The sequence below is a fragment of the Scleropages formosus genome, chromosome 8, assembly GCF_900964775.1.
Source record: "Scleropages formosus chromosome 8, fSclFor1.1, whole genome shotgun sequence".
NCBI classification, from domain to species: Eukaryota; Metazoa; Chordata; class Actinopteri; order Osteoglossiformes; family Osteoglossidae; genus Scleropages; species Scleropages formosus.
In genome coordinates, this window is record NC_041813.1 from 13,463,595 (window position 1) to 13,481,865 (window position 18,271).

Consider the following 18,271-nt stretch of genomic DNA (forward strand, 5'->3'; position numbering starts at 1 on the left):
AAAGGCGAACCTATATGAAAAAATAAAGGGGGTGTTTCGGAGACACGGTTCGTTTGTCCTGACGGACAGCCGGCAACCTTAACATTTAATCTTATTTTGTTCATTTTCACCCGACTGAGTGAAAGTTTAATTGTTTTTCTCTCCCATCATGTGACTGGCATTCATATTTTTTTCAACCAACTGCGCGGCTTTGACGTCAGTGGGCTGTGGGTTTTCACAGCAGATCCGTTCGGAGGGCTGGAGAAACTTCATCGAGGCGTTCATCACTAACCGGAGTGTTTTACGTCGGTTTCACTAGTCGGATTGTGAACACTCCTCACACCATCTGCGGCACTCTCCTCGAAACAGCTCGGATTGTTTGACTTCATTTCGCCTCGCAGCCCTCCTCAACAAAAAACACTCCGTGCCGAGGACACACAGTCAGTGAGAGACCAAACGTTACTCTCCTCCTCCACCATCCCTGTCTCTCTTCCCTTTTCTTCACCCTTCCCTTGCACCCCTCCAGATTGACTGGAACGTTGGGTCGCGGACCTAGTGCGACCAGCATCGCGCGCGGACCCCTCTGCACTGCAGGTGTTCTTTTCCTCCCGTCTTCTTCTGTGAGCGCGCGTCGTGGTGGCTAGGCAAGCCATGATGGAGCCATCCACGGTTTCCACGGCGGAGTTCTATTATTCAGTCATCCCTCTCAATGTGACTTTCCATGATGAGGACGCCCAGAGCAACATGTCCAACGGGAGCAACTACACGGAGCAGAGCACGGCGAGGAGCGCCACAGGCATCATTATTGCCATCTCAGTAACGGCTCTATACTCGGTGATCTGCGTGGTGGGGCTACTGGGAAACATACTGGTCATGTACGGGGTGGTGAGGTAGGACCACTGGCTTTTTTGCACCTGTCTATCTGTAGAGCTTTAATCTCATATACGTAAACTAAGGAAGAGCTGAAACAGCTCCACCAGCGCTGGTCTCTGCAAACCAAGCAGTAGAAAAGTGATACCAATCGGCATTTGGAACTTAAATAATGCTTAACCCCTGAATTCAAGGTCAATAATAATAGTAAAAAGTAATCATAACCATAAGTACTGGTAGTACAAGTGGAATGCAAGAAGCACTACTTCAAGGATGTTTGGTCACGAGTGGTTTGTTTTAGTGTCATAACCGTTGCTAAGATGTTGGGGGGAAGAACACTAGAACAATATTTCTTTATTTATTTATTTATTTTTACTGGAACAATATAGGGTAAGTGTATTCTACCTTTGGTTAAGGTGGGGGAGGGGAGCAAATTGGCTTTTTGGACATTTTGAGATGCCTCCACTCCTATTTCTTTCTTTGCAGTGAAGCAACTGTTTCTTGCATTTACATTTACGGGTATGTATTTAGAGGGGGGCGTGGTGGCGCAGTGGGTTGGACCGGGTTCTGCTCTCCGGTGGGTCTGGGGTTCAAGTCCTGCTTGGGGTGCCTTGTGACGGACTGGTGTCCTGTCCTGGGTGTGTTCCCTCCCCCTCCGGTCTTACGCCCTGCGTTGCTGGGTAGGCTCCGGTTCCCTGTGACCCTGTATGGGACAAGTGGTTCGGAAAGTGTGTGTGTGTGTGTGTGTGTGTGTATATTTAGCTGATGCTTTTCTCCAAATTACTTGGACTACAGTGCTAAACTGCTTGCAGTGATATACCCATTTATACAGCTTGGTGATTCTTCACCCTCAAACACTAACAGTGAATGTGCAGCAGCTGCTGTTTTCAGCAACCTTTCCTTCAGTACATAGTCTGCAAAAGCACCTGACCTCCATAAGAGTGACCAAACCATTATGGATACCAGGTATAGGATATTTAAGTATTGATTTTTTACGTGTCATTCTTGTAGGATCCTGTTTTTTAAATCTTCCACACAGGTTTCCTTAAGGGACCTGGAAAGTTACCATACTGGTATCTCATGAATTTCCTTTACAGAGTCATAAGCACTGTCCATGCTCTTGACATGACTCCACTTTGGCTACAGCTTAGTGATATCGGCGCTAAGATCAGTGCATTATAGTCAGTGTCTCTGCTCCATGAAATGTCCACAGTACCCATAAACATTCAGTGTTTAGTTGTGGTCTTGTTACTTTAGAATAAAACTACTGGAAACAAATACTGTAGTAACAATGTGCAGCTGCTGCTGTTTCCAGCAAACTGTTGTGCAGTAGATCATCTGAATATTGGTGCAGAATCACTTGACCTTCTTCACAAGTAGACAGATACTGCTGAAACCATTATTGGAAACAATCCTAGGAATGGAATACATTGAATTACTGATTTGCTTTGTTAATTCTGGAGCAAGGTCCTAATTTCTAAGTGGTCCTCATAGGTTATCCCACAATGGCATGGCAGTAACACACAGTCACACATAAGCATGTCCTTTAATATCACATGCATAGCCTTTCCATAATACCACTTTTAATTACATCACTGGTAACATTGAGATGTTACAAACACGTTCATTACTTCCTGTCCCAAAGAAAAATCCAGATTCTTCAGTCATGGTCTGGTTATGTCAGAAAAAACTTACCTAGAGAAAAAAAAAAAATTTGATAAAATTATTGACATATTGATTCATATGACAGGAAGGGTGATCAGTAGTATATTAGTGTTCAAAATAATATTTTGATCAGAGACAGAGATTATTTTTTAATAAGTTTAGCCCATTAAAGGCAGAATCTTCTCAGTATTATCCAGGAAACAAAGGACTGCTGGATACCATGGGCAACAACCCTTCCATTCCAGGCTATAACAGATACATACATACATACATACATACACACACACATTTTCGGAACCGCTTGTCCCATACGGGGTCGCGGGGAACCGGAGCCTACCCGGCAACACAGGGCGTAAGGCCGGAGGGGGAGGGGACACACCCAGGATGGAACTCCAGTCCATCACAAGGCACCCCAAGTGGGACTCGAACCCCAAACCCACCGGAGAGCAGGACCGTGGTCCAACCCACTGCGCCACCACACCCCCTTTATAAGGGATTCAATTCAATTCAATTTATTTTTATAGAGTACTCTTCTCATTCAGTGGCACAGAGCCATTTTAAACAGGCATAAGGCAAGAAAAACAAGTCAGTGGTTGCCCACCCCTCTGGGAATTCTAGATTAACAATTCTAAGCCAGTTTACAAATAATAATTATATTGTTACTGTATAGTAGCTAGAATTCCCAGCCCAGCATGGTACGTTTCGTCCATCATGGCAGTTAGTCATCATCTTCATCTTTGATCCAATCTAAGATGAAATTTACCACTGAATTATACTCAAAAGCCATTTGATCAATATCTGCCCTCATTCCAAAAGCAGAGCTTCTAATATAATCAATAATTTTAGCAGTAGTATTTTCATCAATATATCTCGCACGATTTTGGTTTTTCTGTTGTCAGATGGCACCAGCAGGTGTAGATCAAAGGTTAATAAGTAGTGATTGCGAATAGTGTCATCTAAAGGAATAACATTTACATGATGAATATCTGTTCCATAGGTTATGATAAGATCGAGCATATGGTTACGGGAATGAGTAGGACCATTAACAACTTGAGTAAAACTGATGGAGTTTAACAGAGACATTAAACTATTAGCGAGTATCTGACGACATGTCTATATGCGTATTGAAATCACCCATAAAGATAATTTTGTCATGAGTAATGACTAAATCGGTTATAAAGTTACTAAATTCCTCAAGAAAAGAGGAATACAGTCCAGGTGGACAGTAGATAAGGAATATAATTATATTTGGATTATATTGGAATTATATTGGGATATTAGATGTGTCTCCCTGCCATTTTTACTGCACTGGTGAGCAAAAACAGTTTAGAGGTAACTCTTGGCAACTTGGGCCAGGGATAAGGTCGAAACATCAACAGGAGCTGACTGTGAAGCAAGACTGAAACTTGGAGGGGGTGTGTCGGAGAAACAGACTCATGGAGCCAGAGCACGCTGCAGCAAGAATTTCCATTTTCTCCAAGTCACCGCGTGCGTGCGTGCGTGCGTGCGTGCGTGCGTGCGTGCGTGCGTGCGTGCGTGCGTTCAGCTGGTAGGCAGCCCTCCTTTGCTGTGCCTCCATGTTTAGAGTGTTGGCTAGCCACTCTCACATGCTTACTTCCCACTTGGCCCTTATATGCCAGAATGAGTGTTTGTACCGATGGAGCAAAGCCAGCAGGAAAACAGAGTGCTGAAAATGCATTTCTGTTTCTGCTGGGGTCAGTTCAGTTCTCTGCAATAAAAATACATGCAAAATACACCTCAATGCTGCATTGCTGTGGATGAATTATTCCTGTAAACTGTGATGCAAACAACCTGACACAGGTGTTAATGACTCAGCCAAACTCAATACTTTAATTCCACCTCTGTGATGTTAAACACACATGTTAAACCTCAATCAGCTGGATTTAATTCTATTTTACAGTGATTCCCTGTGATTACTTGTCTGTAAGTGGTTCTGGAAGCAAACACTGGGCCCTTAGCAATGCCATTAGGTAGCAGCAGTGGTCTCCCACTGAGATCAAAGTAATAAATAGATGGAATCTGGGCTAATTGGTGGAAACCGCCTGCCATTCTCAGGAAATAGGTGTAGAGGGTATCTTGTTATTCCACTTAAATCCATTAACGCATCCATTAACAGCTCTGCTTTATTACAGAGGGCAATGCAGTTTTGAAATATATCAATATGTACCATTTTCTGTGTTTTTATAACCACAACAGATTTTAAAAGGGTATGTCTGTATTATCCTGTTATGACTTAGTGTTATGGCTACACAAATTGTGTAGAAAGAGCCACCCAGAACACAGAAAACATGGCGATTTACAATAATTTCACTGTTCACTGTTTTCCCAGAGAGGTACAAAATTATCTCTTACCTAAGAAGCTCAAAATCCATTAATAAATAAACTACTAATGAACAAGAACCACATAAAAGACATACATAATTAGTAAAAGACATACTGATGTGCTTTCTCAGTTATAAGAGCATTAGAATGAGGCATGGCAGTGGCATAGACTTTTCTGCTTCTAATTAATACAAGCCACACACTGATCTGTCATAGAAAATATTAAAAGCTGTTTTGATGCTGGCATGCTTTCAGTACAGCTTTTTATGCTTGTGATTACTGTTACATTTGCCATAGCTCATTTCTTCTTCAGTCTGTAACAATAAGGCTCAGCTAAAAGTTTTCTATGTTTTTGAATGTCTTTTCTTAACCCTTTCAAAATAATAAGCAAAGTGAATGTACCACATTGACTTGATTAAAAAAAGGCAAAACTAAGCACCAATATGAATTGTGGTACAGTGACTTGTGATGCTGAATTGCTTTCTTTGTAATTGCTTTAAGAGTTTGCAGTACAAATGGAGGGGTGAGATTTTCGGTGCATTATATAATAATAGAACCAGTCACTGAAGGAAAACTGAAAAACAACTCAGAGAAAATAGTGGATTTCTGAAAAACTCAAAATGAAACAGGGAGTGTGTGTCAGTCTGACATGAGTTGCTCTTACAGCAACGAAATTGTCGTCTTTGGTCTCTGGTGACTGGTGAACGTTTTATCTCCATGATTTTACCTACTTGCATTTTGGAACACTCATTGCCAACACAAATAATTCAGAATGGAGCATTCTGTATTTTGGTGACTTCACCTTGAAATAAATTTGTAATCTTTTAAAACAGTGTTCTTTTCATATTTGTGTCCACATATGGAAGGATAATATGAAGAGTAAAAATGACAGTTAAAACTGGAGGTCATCCATAGATTAATCACTGCTCCTGATGTAAGTAAATTGTTCAGATAAAACATAATACAACTAAATAATCCAATTAAAATAGATTTCATAGAGTTCAAGAAATCAAGGAGCACAAATCTGGCAAAGCCCTAAATATAAATAAGTATAATTAGTATTGCAAAGAGTAAAAGATGCCCGTCAAACCTTTTTGAAATATTTCTGAATTTTGGAGTACTTCTGGATTTCTGAAAGCAGCACACTGTTCTCTTCTATTTTACTGCTGGGAAAGGAAAAAAGCAACATTTCATAAAAATTGGGGAAATATTACATGAGTGGCAACACAAGTATGTCAGTGAGTACACTGCTTAGACTGGCTGTTCCATTAGTGGAGATTAACAAAACTCTTCAAAGTCATACACCAAATGAAGTTCTCCAAAAGGAGCCCTCAGTCCTGTGTTTGTGAGATCTGTTCTTTATCGGAAAAGGTTGTAATGTCCAAAAGCAAATTGGAGAAACAGCTACGAAACATGTCAACATCACCATTAGAGAGCTGTCAGCATACATTTTCATATAGCATCATTTTGATTGTTTTTTTTTCTGTTCTGTTACATTCTGAAAAAAATTATATTATTCTTAGAGGAGCTTTGGACCAGGAGTTTAAATAAATGTGTGTGACTATTTTAAACATAAGTGGTTTGGTACGGGTTCAGATATTACCATAATGAGAATTTATTGTTAGGTGAACAAATGATTATAAATTCAGATTCAAGACAGGAAACTACTGTTTTACCATCACTTTCACTAGCATCTAGCTGGATGCAGGGTGGCACAGCGAATAGCGCTGCAGTGTCTGCATGGTGCGAGAGGACATGAGATTGATCCCCACTCAGTCTGGGTAGACTTTACATGCTCTCCCTGTGTCTGTGTGGGTTTCCAGTGGGTGCTCCGGTTTCCTGCCACAGTCCAAAGACATGCTGTTCAGGTTCCCCCATAGCGTGTGAGTGACAGAGTGTGTTTCACTGATGTATAGACGAGTGACCCATTGTAAGTAGTGTATAGCAGTGTAAGTCACCTTGGTGAATAAGGTGTGTGGTCTGATAACTGCATAGAGTTCATTTGGAAGTTGCTTTGGAGAAAAGCGTCTGCTAAATAAATAAATGTATAAAAGCTATAATTAATGTATACACACACGTTCATGTATTCCCAGCTGTTCTGCAGCAATTCCCAGAGATGTAGGGACCCTGCAGTTGCCTTGCTTTGAGCCCTTTCTCTGCTTTGTCGCATACAAGTATTGCCTAGGATGCCCAAGTGTACTCAAACTTTTGACCAACAATGCATTTGTGATGTAATACCATGTAGTGATGGCTAGAGTGGTGTGGGAGGGCTTAAGCAGACAGACTTTATTAACCTGTGGCACTGATTCAGGGCTGTTGTACCAAGGAGAAAATTTATATGCCCCTGATATGTGTGTAGGTCAAGAAACAGCTCTCTGTAAGTCCTTATATTTGCAGTACTCCTTCCATCCTCGCTAAGCTCCCTCTCCCCTGAGTCCAGTTGGGCCAGACTTACTGCTGTGTTTGTGGCAGAGGTGGTAGACAATGCTTGAAAGGTTGACTTTATTGCCTTCTTTTTTCACATTGCTGTCTCTTCAGCTCCACATCTCAATCCACGCCTCCAGTTTTTGGCTGGAGCCACAGCGGGTGATGTGTTTGGAGCCGGACAGAAAGGGCTGAAGCAGTTGGACGTGGCTATGAAATCAAATGTCTCTGAAATTCCTAGTGAGCAGTAAAGCTACTGTGTTCTCCAGTATACCTTCAAGGCCAGAATTCTTAGAGTAGTGCTGATGTGCTACAGGGTTCGAGAGTGCTATGGATGTGTTGGTGGTTGAGTCATGGTGTGATAGAGCTCAAAACCAAACTGGAGACCAAGCTCCTTTCAGCAATACTTTTAGAAATTCACTGCATACATCAACATTCTGTAGCATCCGGACAAAAGTTCGACACGGACGCTTGTTGCTGTAACGTCCGAACACGGACGAAAAGTACAATGACCCCACGTGCAGAGTGTATTTAAAAGTGCACAGTGCAAATGGTAAAGTACAGTGCAGAGGTGAAACAATGAACACGGGACAAAGACACACAGTGTATTCTTAAGATTAAAAATGAAGCTTGAATCTGTGAGTAAGACTCAGACATGGAGGTGTGACAAAATACTGGACTGGAACATAGGACCAGGACTGGAGCACAAAAGGCAGGAGTAGACAGGACTCGGGACCGGAACATAAACACGTATGGAATAAAACTTGGGAAACAGGTATACATATGTATATATATTTATATATATATGTATGTATATATACATGAATTCAGTTTCCTCATTTGCTATATGGTGATAAAAGAGAAAAAGAGGAACAGAAAAAACATTTAGATCTGCATCTTACTAAATAATTTCAATGAGAGCAGTATTCTTACATTACCTATAACTTTGATGAAAATTCATTTTAAAGGTATGAAATTTGCGAGAGGTATTTAAGTAACGGACAATATGTGGTGCCTTATTATTAAGGGTTCATTTAAAAGCATGGAGCACAGCTCACAGCAAAAAATTGCCATGAGATTTTGCCATAAGATCCCAAAACTTGTGAAACAGGTAACTACCGATCGTCAAGAGAGCACAATGAATCGCTGATAAATAATCTGTGATCTATCCATGGCCGCTTGCTCCTTTTGTACCCTGCTAACCACCAGATTGTGGACAGGTGCATAGGTTTGGGCTAGTGGCACTGACTAGCGCTTCCTTTGGCCCATAGGGTTATTATCCCTGTGGGTCGTGATGCATTCTACCTAAACCAGTTCTTATACAAACAGGAATTGCTGTCATAAAACAGGGTGTCAACTTTTACAACTGGAACTGGCCATGGTAAAATGAGGTGCTGTCCAGGAGTTAAGCATTTTTACTGCTTTCTCAATGTTGTGAGGGTATTATTCAGGCCCACTCAGAGAGAAAGCCAAGCATACCAGGGATTCTTAGGCCATCTTAGATGCTTCCAAAGATTTTCCACAGTTGGACCACCAGTGGTTCATTGATTAATGCATTTAACCCTTTAAAGTTAGAGATATATCTAGAAAATGGTAAGAACCCCAAGATGTTCTGTAAGATTAGATGGTAGCAGAACAGATCTCATTATTTTACAGAACAGGCAGCAGAGAATGATACTTGATTTAATTTTCAAAATCCATAAGCTCAAAATTGCATACTGTGAGAGAAGGTTGTACATAACATTGAGACTGCCAGATGACAGCTGCTTAAGGAGTCTGATTCCAAATTTACATGCTCAAACAAAAAATCTCCATTTTGCTTCAACACAGAATTTAGTTTAATTTTTCATGAACCAGAACATTATGCATTTCTTCTGTTCAATCTGTGAATGTAATATCATAATTATGGATATGAAATTCTTTATTTCAAAGAAAAAGAAAAACCCTTCAATAAATTTAAATGAAGGCTAAGTGCCTGGAAAAATCTTGCAAGACAAAGAGAGCTCTTCACTTAGTAAGAACAAAGCAATTGGTTAAAAATGGGAAATATGCTGGACTCCTCAGCGCATGAACAAAGGAATATGGAAATGTTTATTAAAAGTCTGTAACTAAAGCAACTGGAGCAACAGAATGAAAAAAAATACAGCTTTATTAGATATCTGTGAGATCCATTGTGGTTTAAAAGTCTTGTTCAGGCTTAGCAAATGCTTTTATGTTTAAAATTAACAGAAATTTCAATTCATTTCTTCTATGTTCATTCAACTGAACAGGGGGAATCAAAATCACTTAAGTCTTTTTTTTTAATTAATCCCAAAAAAAAACATTTAGTACATTTATTTTTTTGTTAAATGAGTTTGGAATTGGGGCAGTATGATGGCACAGCGAGTAGCTATGCTGTCTCACAGTGCCTCGGCGGTGCAAGAAGACGTAGGTTTGACCCCTGCTCAGTCTGTGTGGAGTTTGCATGTTCTCTCCATGTATGTGTGAGTTTCCTCCCACAGTCCAAAGACGTGCTATTTAGGTTTATCCATAGTGTGTGTTCTGCTTATGTATGGATGAGTAACTATTTGTAAGTTGTGTATCTAGCATTGTAAGTCCCCTTGTTGAATAAGGTGTGTGGGCTGATAACACTCCATGAGTTCACTGGAAGTTGCGTTGGGGAGAAATGTCTGCTAAAGAAATAAATGAAATTGCTTTACTTATTCAGCTTATTTGTAGCAACAGGAAAATATTAAATTTTGCTCAACTGTTCTACAGTGGGGGGGCGTGGTGGTGCAGTGGGCTTGGCCAGGTTCTGCTCTGTGGTGAGTTTGAGGTTCAAGTCCTGTTTGGGGTGCCTTGTGATAGACTGGCATCCCATCCTGGGTGTGTCCCCTCCCCCTCCTGCCTTACGCCCTGCGCTGTCAGGTTAGGCTCCGGCTCGCCGTGACCCTACTTGGGATAAGCATTTTCAGCCGTGTGTTTGTGTGTGTGTGTGTCTGTGTGTGTGTGTGTTCTCAGGTACACAAACTGAGTGATTTAAGCAATGTGTTGTTTTAGATTTGTACAGTTTCTTGGCTGTAAGAAGCTTTGCAAAATATTTTCAGGACAAGATATTCATATTTTTTTCTTTCCCATTAATGAAATCACAACTGCTCTTATTCCTTTGACTGATATTTGTTTCTCCTGCATCTAAGGTGCTGTTTCATGTAGTGTTTCATTTTAATGGTTCCCAGAACAACTCAATGTTCTTACAAACATCGCTCCCGTCTGCTTGTCAGAGCTCCAAAAAGACAGCAGTTCCAGGGTGAGGCAATGGGAAAGCTCTAATATAGGACAGACATTCATAGTGCCAACATAGGACAGACGTTCAAAGGTTTTTACAGCAATGGAACACACAATAAAAGATAACCATTTTGGTCGCAGGGAAAACCTCTGCCAGGGAAAATGGATAAATATTGCCTACTGGCACTGAAGCCTCTCTGCAGGAAGGGAGGCCATTTGCGAACTCACGAGAAGGTCCCAAGCTTGTTGGCTACCCACCTGACACATGGCTGAAACTGAGAAGCTGCACAGACTGCAGGCAGCTGACTTAGTGATCTAGCAACCTAAAGAAGCCAGGACACTGATTAGATTAAATAAAATTCAAATCAACTGAAACTGTTATATATGGTCATTTATATCATTTTAACAGCATTTATATTTTTAACGAGTGACACTTTTCAGTTTTGTTGCATATAGTTATAAAAAAAAAAAAAATCCCCACTCGCCCCCTTTTTTGCGGGCGGTCTTACTCCTTCAAGCTCGGGTTGTCTACCAGAGGCCTGGGAGCTTGAGGTTTCTGCGCAGTATCTTAGCTGTTCCTAGGACCGCGCTCTTCTGGACAGAGATCTCGGATGTTGTTCCCGGGATCTGCTGGAGCCACTCTCCCAGTTTAGGGGTCACAGCCCCAAGTGTTCCGATTACCACAGGGACCACTGTTGCCTTCACCTTCCACATCTTTTCTAGCTCCTCTCTCAGTCCTTGGTATTTCTCAAGCTTCTCATGTTCTTTCTTTCTGATGTTACCATCGCTTGGGATGGCGACATCTATCACTACGGCTTTCTTCCTCTGTTTGTCCACCACTACCATGTCCGGTTGGTTAGCCATTACCAGTTTGTCAGTCTGGATCTGGAAGTCCCACAGGATCTTAGCTTGATCATTCTCGACCACCCTTGGGGGTGTATCCCACTTTGATCTTGGGACTTCCAGCCCATACTCGGCACAGATGTTCCTGTACACTATGCCAGCCACTTGGTTACGGCGTTCCATGTATGCCTTGCCTGCTAGCATCTTACACCCTGCAGGTATGTGCTGGATTGTATCAGGGGCATCTTTGCACAGCCTGCACCTGGGGGTCCTGCCTGGTGTGGTAGATCCCGGCCTCTATTGATCTTGTACTTAGAGCTTGTTCCTGTGCTGCTATGATTAGTGCCTCTGTGCTGTCTTTCAGTCCAGCTTTGTCCAGCCACTGGTATGATTTTTCGATATCAGCCACTTCTTCAATCTGCCGGTGGTACATACCGTGTAGGGGTTTGTCCTTCCATGACGGTTCCTGTTCTTCCTCGTCCTCCTTCTCGGGTTTCTGCTGCCTGAGGTATTCATTAAGTATCTCATCAGTTGGGGCCATCTTCCTGATGTAGTCAAGGATCTTTGTTGTTTCATCCTGGATAGTGGCTCTGACGCTAACTAGTCCTCGGCCTCCTTCTTTCCGCTTAGCGTACAGCCTCAGGGTGCTGGATTTGAGGTGAAACCCTCCATGCATTGTCAGGAGCTTCCTAGTCTTGATGTCAGTGGCTTCTATCTCCTCTTTTGGCCAGCTTATTATGCCAGCGGGGTATCTGATGACCGGCAGGGCGTAGGTGTTGATAGCCCGGACCTTGTTCTTCCCATTCAGCTGACTTCTCAGGACTTGCCTTACTTTCTGCAGGTATTTGGCGGTTGCCGCTTTCCTTGCGGCCTCTTCATGATTCCCATGCGCCTGCGGGATTCCAAGGTACTTGTAGCTGTCCTCAACATCTGCTATGTTGCCTTCTGGTAGTACAATCCCCTCAAGTTCTGACTACCTTCCCTCTCTTTGTTACCATCTGGCTATACTTATCCAGTCCGAATAACATTCCAATGTCATTGCTGTAGATCCTGGTGGTGTGGATCAGGGAATCGATGTCTCGTTCACTCTTGGCATACAGCTTGATGTCATCCATGTAGAGGAGGTGACTGATGTTTACTCCATTCCGTAGTCGGTATCCGTAGCCAGTCTTGGTGATGATCTGGCTGAGGGGGTTCAGGCCTATGCAGAACAGCAGTGGGGACAATGCATCTCCTTGGTAGATGCCACACTTGATGGTGACTTGCGCAATTTGCTTGGAGTTTGCCTCTAGGGTTGTTTCTACTGCCCCATCGAGTTCCTGATGAAGGCTCTTAGTGTCCTGTTGAGTTAGTTCTAAGCATTCCAGGATCCATGAGTGAGGCATCAAGTCATAGGCTTTCTTGTAGTCAATCCAGGCAGTGCACAGGTTGGTCTGTCTGGTCTTGCAGTCTCGAGTGACTGTTCTGTCTACCAGTAGCTGGTGTTTTGCTCCTCTGGTGTTTCTACCAATTCCTTTCTGAGCCATATGCCTGTTCATCTTAGCCGCTATGATACCTGAGAGCAGCTTCCATGTTGTGCAGAGGCAGGTTATCGGGCGATAGTTGGATGGGACTACTCCTTTCTGGGGGTCCTTCAGGATCAGGACTGTCCGGCCTTCTGTTAACCTGTTAGTTGGTTCATTTGTGTTGCCAGGTACTCATGGAGTGCAGTTAGCTTCTTTAGCCAGAAGGTGTGGATCATGTCAGGGCCTGGTGCTGTCCAGTTCTTCATACTTAAGACTCTTTCTTGGATGTCTGCCACTGTGATGGTTACTGGATCCTGTTCAGGGAGGTTGCTGTGGTCTGCTCTTAGATCCACTAGCCACTGGGCTTTGTTGTTATGTGATGCCTCCTTCTCCCATATATTTTTCCAGTATTGCTCAGTCTCCAACCTTGTTGGGTCTGCTCTCATGTTATTACCCTGCCACTGAGAGTACACTTTGGATGGTTCTATGGGGAACATCTGGTTTATTCTTCTGCCCTCTATTTCTCCCTCTTCTCTCTTTACGCATGATGGCGCCGCGGATGGCCGCCTCGGTGTGGAGCTCCACAGTTGTTTTACTGTTTTTGTTAGTTTGCCCTGTCTTTAGTTATACTCCGACAATCAGTTTTACCAGGGAAGAACTGCTGAACATTCGGCAGTACACACCACCCGACATTTTACCGGTTTTCGACTTTTCTGACGTTTTGCTGGACATTATAGTCGGAGGTGCAGCGGCGCTGCTCAAGCGCTCCAAGCGCTCCAAGACGCGCAAGCGCGGAAAGCGAGCCGGCGCGCTTGTCAAGCTCCGAAAGCGCGGCTTTAGAACAGCGCTGCCTAGTATCCATCTGGCGAACCTCCGCTCCTTACCCAACAAAATGGACGAACTTTTCCTCCTGTCCCAAAGAAACAAGGACTTTTTCAACTCTGCTGCTCTGTGCTTCACGGAAACCTGGCTGAATGAAGCCATCCCGGACAGCGCGCTACATCTGCAGGGCTTCCAGCTGTTCAGAGCGGATCGCGACGCGGAATCAGCGGGGAAATCACGTGGCGGTGGGACATGCTTCTACATCAACGAAAGGTGGTGTACAGATGTGACAGCGTTAAAGAAGATGTGCTGTCCCGACCTAGAAGCGCTCTTCATCAACTGCAAGCCCTTCTACTCGCCGCGGGAGTTTTCCTCCTTCATTCTCGTAAGTGTTTACATTCCACCGCAAGCGTGCGTGAACGCAGCGCTGCAACAGCTGGGTGACCAGATCACTGACACAGAGCAACAACACCCGGACTCTGTTATAATCATTCTCGGGGACTTTAATAAAGCAAATCTCTCCCGTGAACTGCCAAAATACAGACAGCATATTACATGTCCCACCAGAGACAGTAATATTTTGGACCACTGCTACACCACAGTAAAGGATGCATATCACTCTGTTCCACGGGCAGCTTTGGGGCTCTCTGATCACTGCCTGGTTCATCTTATACCGACCTACAGGCAGAAACTGAAATCAGCTAAACCTGTAATAAGGACTGTTAAAAGATGGACTGGGGAAGCAGAGCAGGACCTACAAGCCTGCTTCGAGTGCACTGACTGGAGTGTTTTTGAGGCTGCTGCTAGCGATCTGGATGAGCTCACAGACTCTGTAACATCATATGTCAGTTTCTGCGAGGATATGTGCATCCCTACCAGGACTCGTTTAACATACAACAATGACAAACCGTGGTTCACTGCAAAGCTCAAACAGCTTCGTCAGGCCAAAGAAGACGCCTACAAGAACGGGGACGGAGTCTTGTATAAACAGGCCAAAAACACTATGGCAAAGGAGATCAGAGTGGCTAAGAGAAACTACTCTGAAAAGCTGAAGAAACAGTTTTCAGCCAACGATCCTACGTCGGTGTGGAAAGGCATGAAAGACATCACAAATTACAAGACACCACCCCCCGGCACCGTGTCAACTCAACAACTAGCCGACGATTTGAATGAGTTTTATTGCAGGTTTGATAAACCCTGTCTCACACCCTACACCCATTCAGACCCTCTCTCCACCAATCACTTAACAACTCAAGTAACCCCCACCTCCCCCCCTCCTGTACCTTTGATCTGCGAAGAGGAGGTGCGTCGGGTCTTCATCAAACAGAAGACAAGGAAAGCACCAGGCCCAGACGGTGTCTCACCGGCCTGCCTAAAAACCTGTGCTGACCAGCTGGCCCCTATCTTCACAAAGATCTTCAACAGATCACTGGAGATGTGCGAAGTTCCTTCCTGCTTCAAACGCTCCACCATCATCCCCATCCCAAAGAAACCCAAGATCACAGGACTTAATGACTACAGACCTGTCGCCTTAACATCTGTGGTCATGAAGTCACTTGAAAAACTGGTGTTGGACTACCTGAAAGACATCACTGGACCCCCTGCAGTTTGCTTACCGAGCAAACAGGTCTGTGGATGATGCAGTCAACATGGGACTTCACTACATTCTGCAACATCTGGACAAACCAGGGACTTATGCGAGAATCCTGTTCGTGGACTTCAGCTCAGCCTTCAACACCATCATCCCACACCTCCTCCTGTCCAAATTAACCCAACTCTCTGTGCCCACCTCCATCTGTCAGTGGATCACCAACTTTCTGACAGACAGGCAGCAGATAGTGAGGCTGGGAAAATTCTCATCCGAAACTCGCACAATCAGTACTGGAGCCCCCCAGGGATGTGTGCTCTCCCCACTGCTCTTCTCCCTGTACACCAACGACTGCACCGCGAAGGACCCCTCTGTCAAACTCCTGAAGTTTGCAGACGACACCACACTCATCGGCCTCATCCGGAATGGCGACGAGTCTGCCTATAGACAGGAGGTCCAAGAGCTGGCTGTCTGGTGCAGTCATAACAACCTGGAGCTGAACACGCTCAAAACAGTGGAGATGATCGTAGACTTCAGGAGAAACACCTCAGCATTATCCCCACTCACCATCATGAACAGCACTGTGGCAACAGTGGAGTCATTCAGGTTCCTGGGCACCACCATCTCACAGGACCTGAAGTGGGAGCCCCACATAGACTCCATTGTGAAGAAGGCCCAGCAGAGGTTGTACTTCCTTCGTCAGCTGAGGAAGTTCAACCTGCCACAGGAGCTACTGCTGCAATTCTACTCTGCAGTCATTGAGTCCGTCCTCTGCACCTCTATAACTGTCTGGTTCGGCTCAGCTACGAAGTCTGACATCAGAAGACTGCAGCGGATAGTTCGGACTGCTGGAAGAATCATCGGCACATCCCCCCCAGCTCTCCAAGAACTGCACTCGTCCAGAGTCAGTAAAAGGGCGAGCAAAATCATTCTAGACCCCTCGCATCCAGGACACTTCCTCTTCGAACCCTTGCCATCTGGCCGGCGCTACAGAGCACTGAGCACCAGGACAGCCAGGCATAAGAAAAGTTTCTTTCCTCAGGCCATCTACCTCATGAACACCTAAATCTCTCCCCTAGAGAGTAAACCGTGCAATACATAATGCTATTTATATTTATAACTATTTATCACATTTCTCTTACACTCCCTTGCATTTGTATCTAGCGACTATTTTTGTACTATTTTTTGTATATTGGGTACTTTATATTTTTTAAATATTTTTTATTCTTTGCTCACATAGTCTATCTTCTCATCTGTGTCTTGTCACTGTCATTCTGTCTGTGCTGTGGTAGTTCCTGTCACCAAGACAAATTCCTTGTATGTGCGAACATACTTGGCAATAAAGCTCGTTCTGATTCTGATTCTTGTGTACCTCTTCAGGCAGTTATCCAAGGCTATGAGTCTTTGCTTGGCAGTTTCTAAGGCCTCAGGTATAGACAGGTATACTTCTTAGGCAGGGTCTTCATCTTCATCACACCTTTCTGCAGTTCCAATAGCTGGCTAACTTCCCTTTGTGCTGCCTTGATCTTGGCCTCTAGCCTTCTTTTCCATAGAGGATACTGCTTCTTATGCTTGGTATTCATCTTGTATCCAAGCATCACTATTGCTGTGTTGTACATCAGATGGTTGGTCTCAGTAGGGATTGTTCATAGTGCTGCATTCACATCTTCTAGTAGACTTTCAATAGGTACTTCACTTGGTCTTGGTAATCAGCCACAGGGGCTCCAGGTGTCCTTCTTAGCCATGATCTTATCTCTTAGGTCAGCTGCTCTTGCATTCAGCTTACAAGGGCTCATTGTTCTTGGGGCTTGGTACCCAATCTCAAAGTGTGGAGATGATGATATCTCCCTCTTGACCTGTTGTCCTGGCTCCCCCTTGCCATAGCATTTGTGTTGTACCTCATCAATCTCTAGTTATGATAGCAGTTGTTTCTTGTAGATGTTGGAACACTGAGCTATCAGTTGTTGAGGCATTAGTCTTGATGTTGGGTTTTGAAGTATCCATAGGTCCCACATCCTCTTCATGTAACACCTTTCACTGGGGTTACTTGTGTAGTAGCATTCCAGTAGGTCCCTATTCTCATCTCTTGTCCATGCATGCCTTGTTCTAGTTCCAGTAGCCTACTTATTGTCAGTATGTCCTGGTTCCCCAACATCTGGCACAGACCTTGTTAATCCAGGCAATGTCTGACTCTGCATGACTGAATGCATGACTCTCTTTGTTTGTTTCACTCTCATATCCAAGTTAGGCAGAGCTAAGCATAAGGAGGTCTTGCCTAAGGACCCCTTACTGGAGGTAGGCCATGACCAGGATTCAAACCCCAGTTTCCGAGGTGAAAGGCAACAATCTTACCACTACACTATCCAGCCGCTTAACATATATATATAATTACATATATATATATATATGGGGTGCGGTGGGTTGGACCGGGTCCTGCTCTCTGGTGGGTCTGGGGTTCGAGTCCTGCTTGGGGTGCCTTGCGACGGACTGGTGTCCCATCCTGGGTGTGTCCCCTCCCTCTCCGGCCCTACGCCCTGTGTTGCCGAGTAGGCTCCGGTTCCCCGCGACCCCGTATGGGACAAGCGGTTCTGAAAATGTCTGTGTGTTTGTGTGTGTGTATATATGTATATAAATTCAGTTTCCTCATTTGCTATATGGTGATAAAAGAGGAACAGAGAAATGTTTAGATCTGCATATTACTAAATAATTTCAATGAGAGCAGTATTCTTACATTACCTATAACTTTGATTAAAATTCATTTTAAAGGTATGAAATTTGCGAGAAGTATATAAATAATGGACAATTTGCGGTGTCTTCTTATTAAGGGTTCATTTCAAAGCATGGAGCACAGCACACAGCAAAGAATTGCCTTAAGATTTTAATGTTCCTATTTTGCTAGCAACTATGGCTCATTTTGAAGAATATGATTCAAATAATTTTTTTAAAGAAAGCTGTGACCTCTTTCATG

The 18,271-nt window shown here is 43.8% G+C and overlaps 1 protein-coding gene across 1 annotated transcript in view; it reads left to right on the forward strand.

Moving 5' to 3' along the window:
• The first annotated feature begins 214 nt into the window (after positions 1-214).
• The window catches only part of oprd1b (opioid receptor, delta 1b), a 33,040-nt gene continuing 14,983 nt past the window's right edge, over positions 215-18,271 (forward strand). Inside the window, exon 1 of the mRNA XM_018754805.2 lies at positions 215-869. Within this exon, the coding sequence (XP_018610321.1) occupies positions 631-869 (239 nt within the window). The 5' untranslated portion in view covers positions 215-630. The remainder of the gene's footprint in view (positions 870-18,271) is intronic.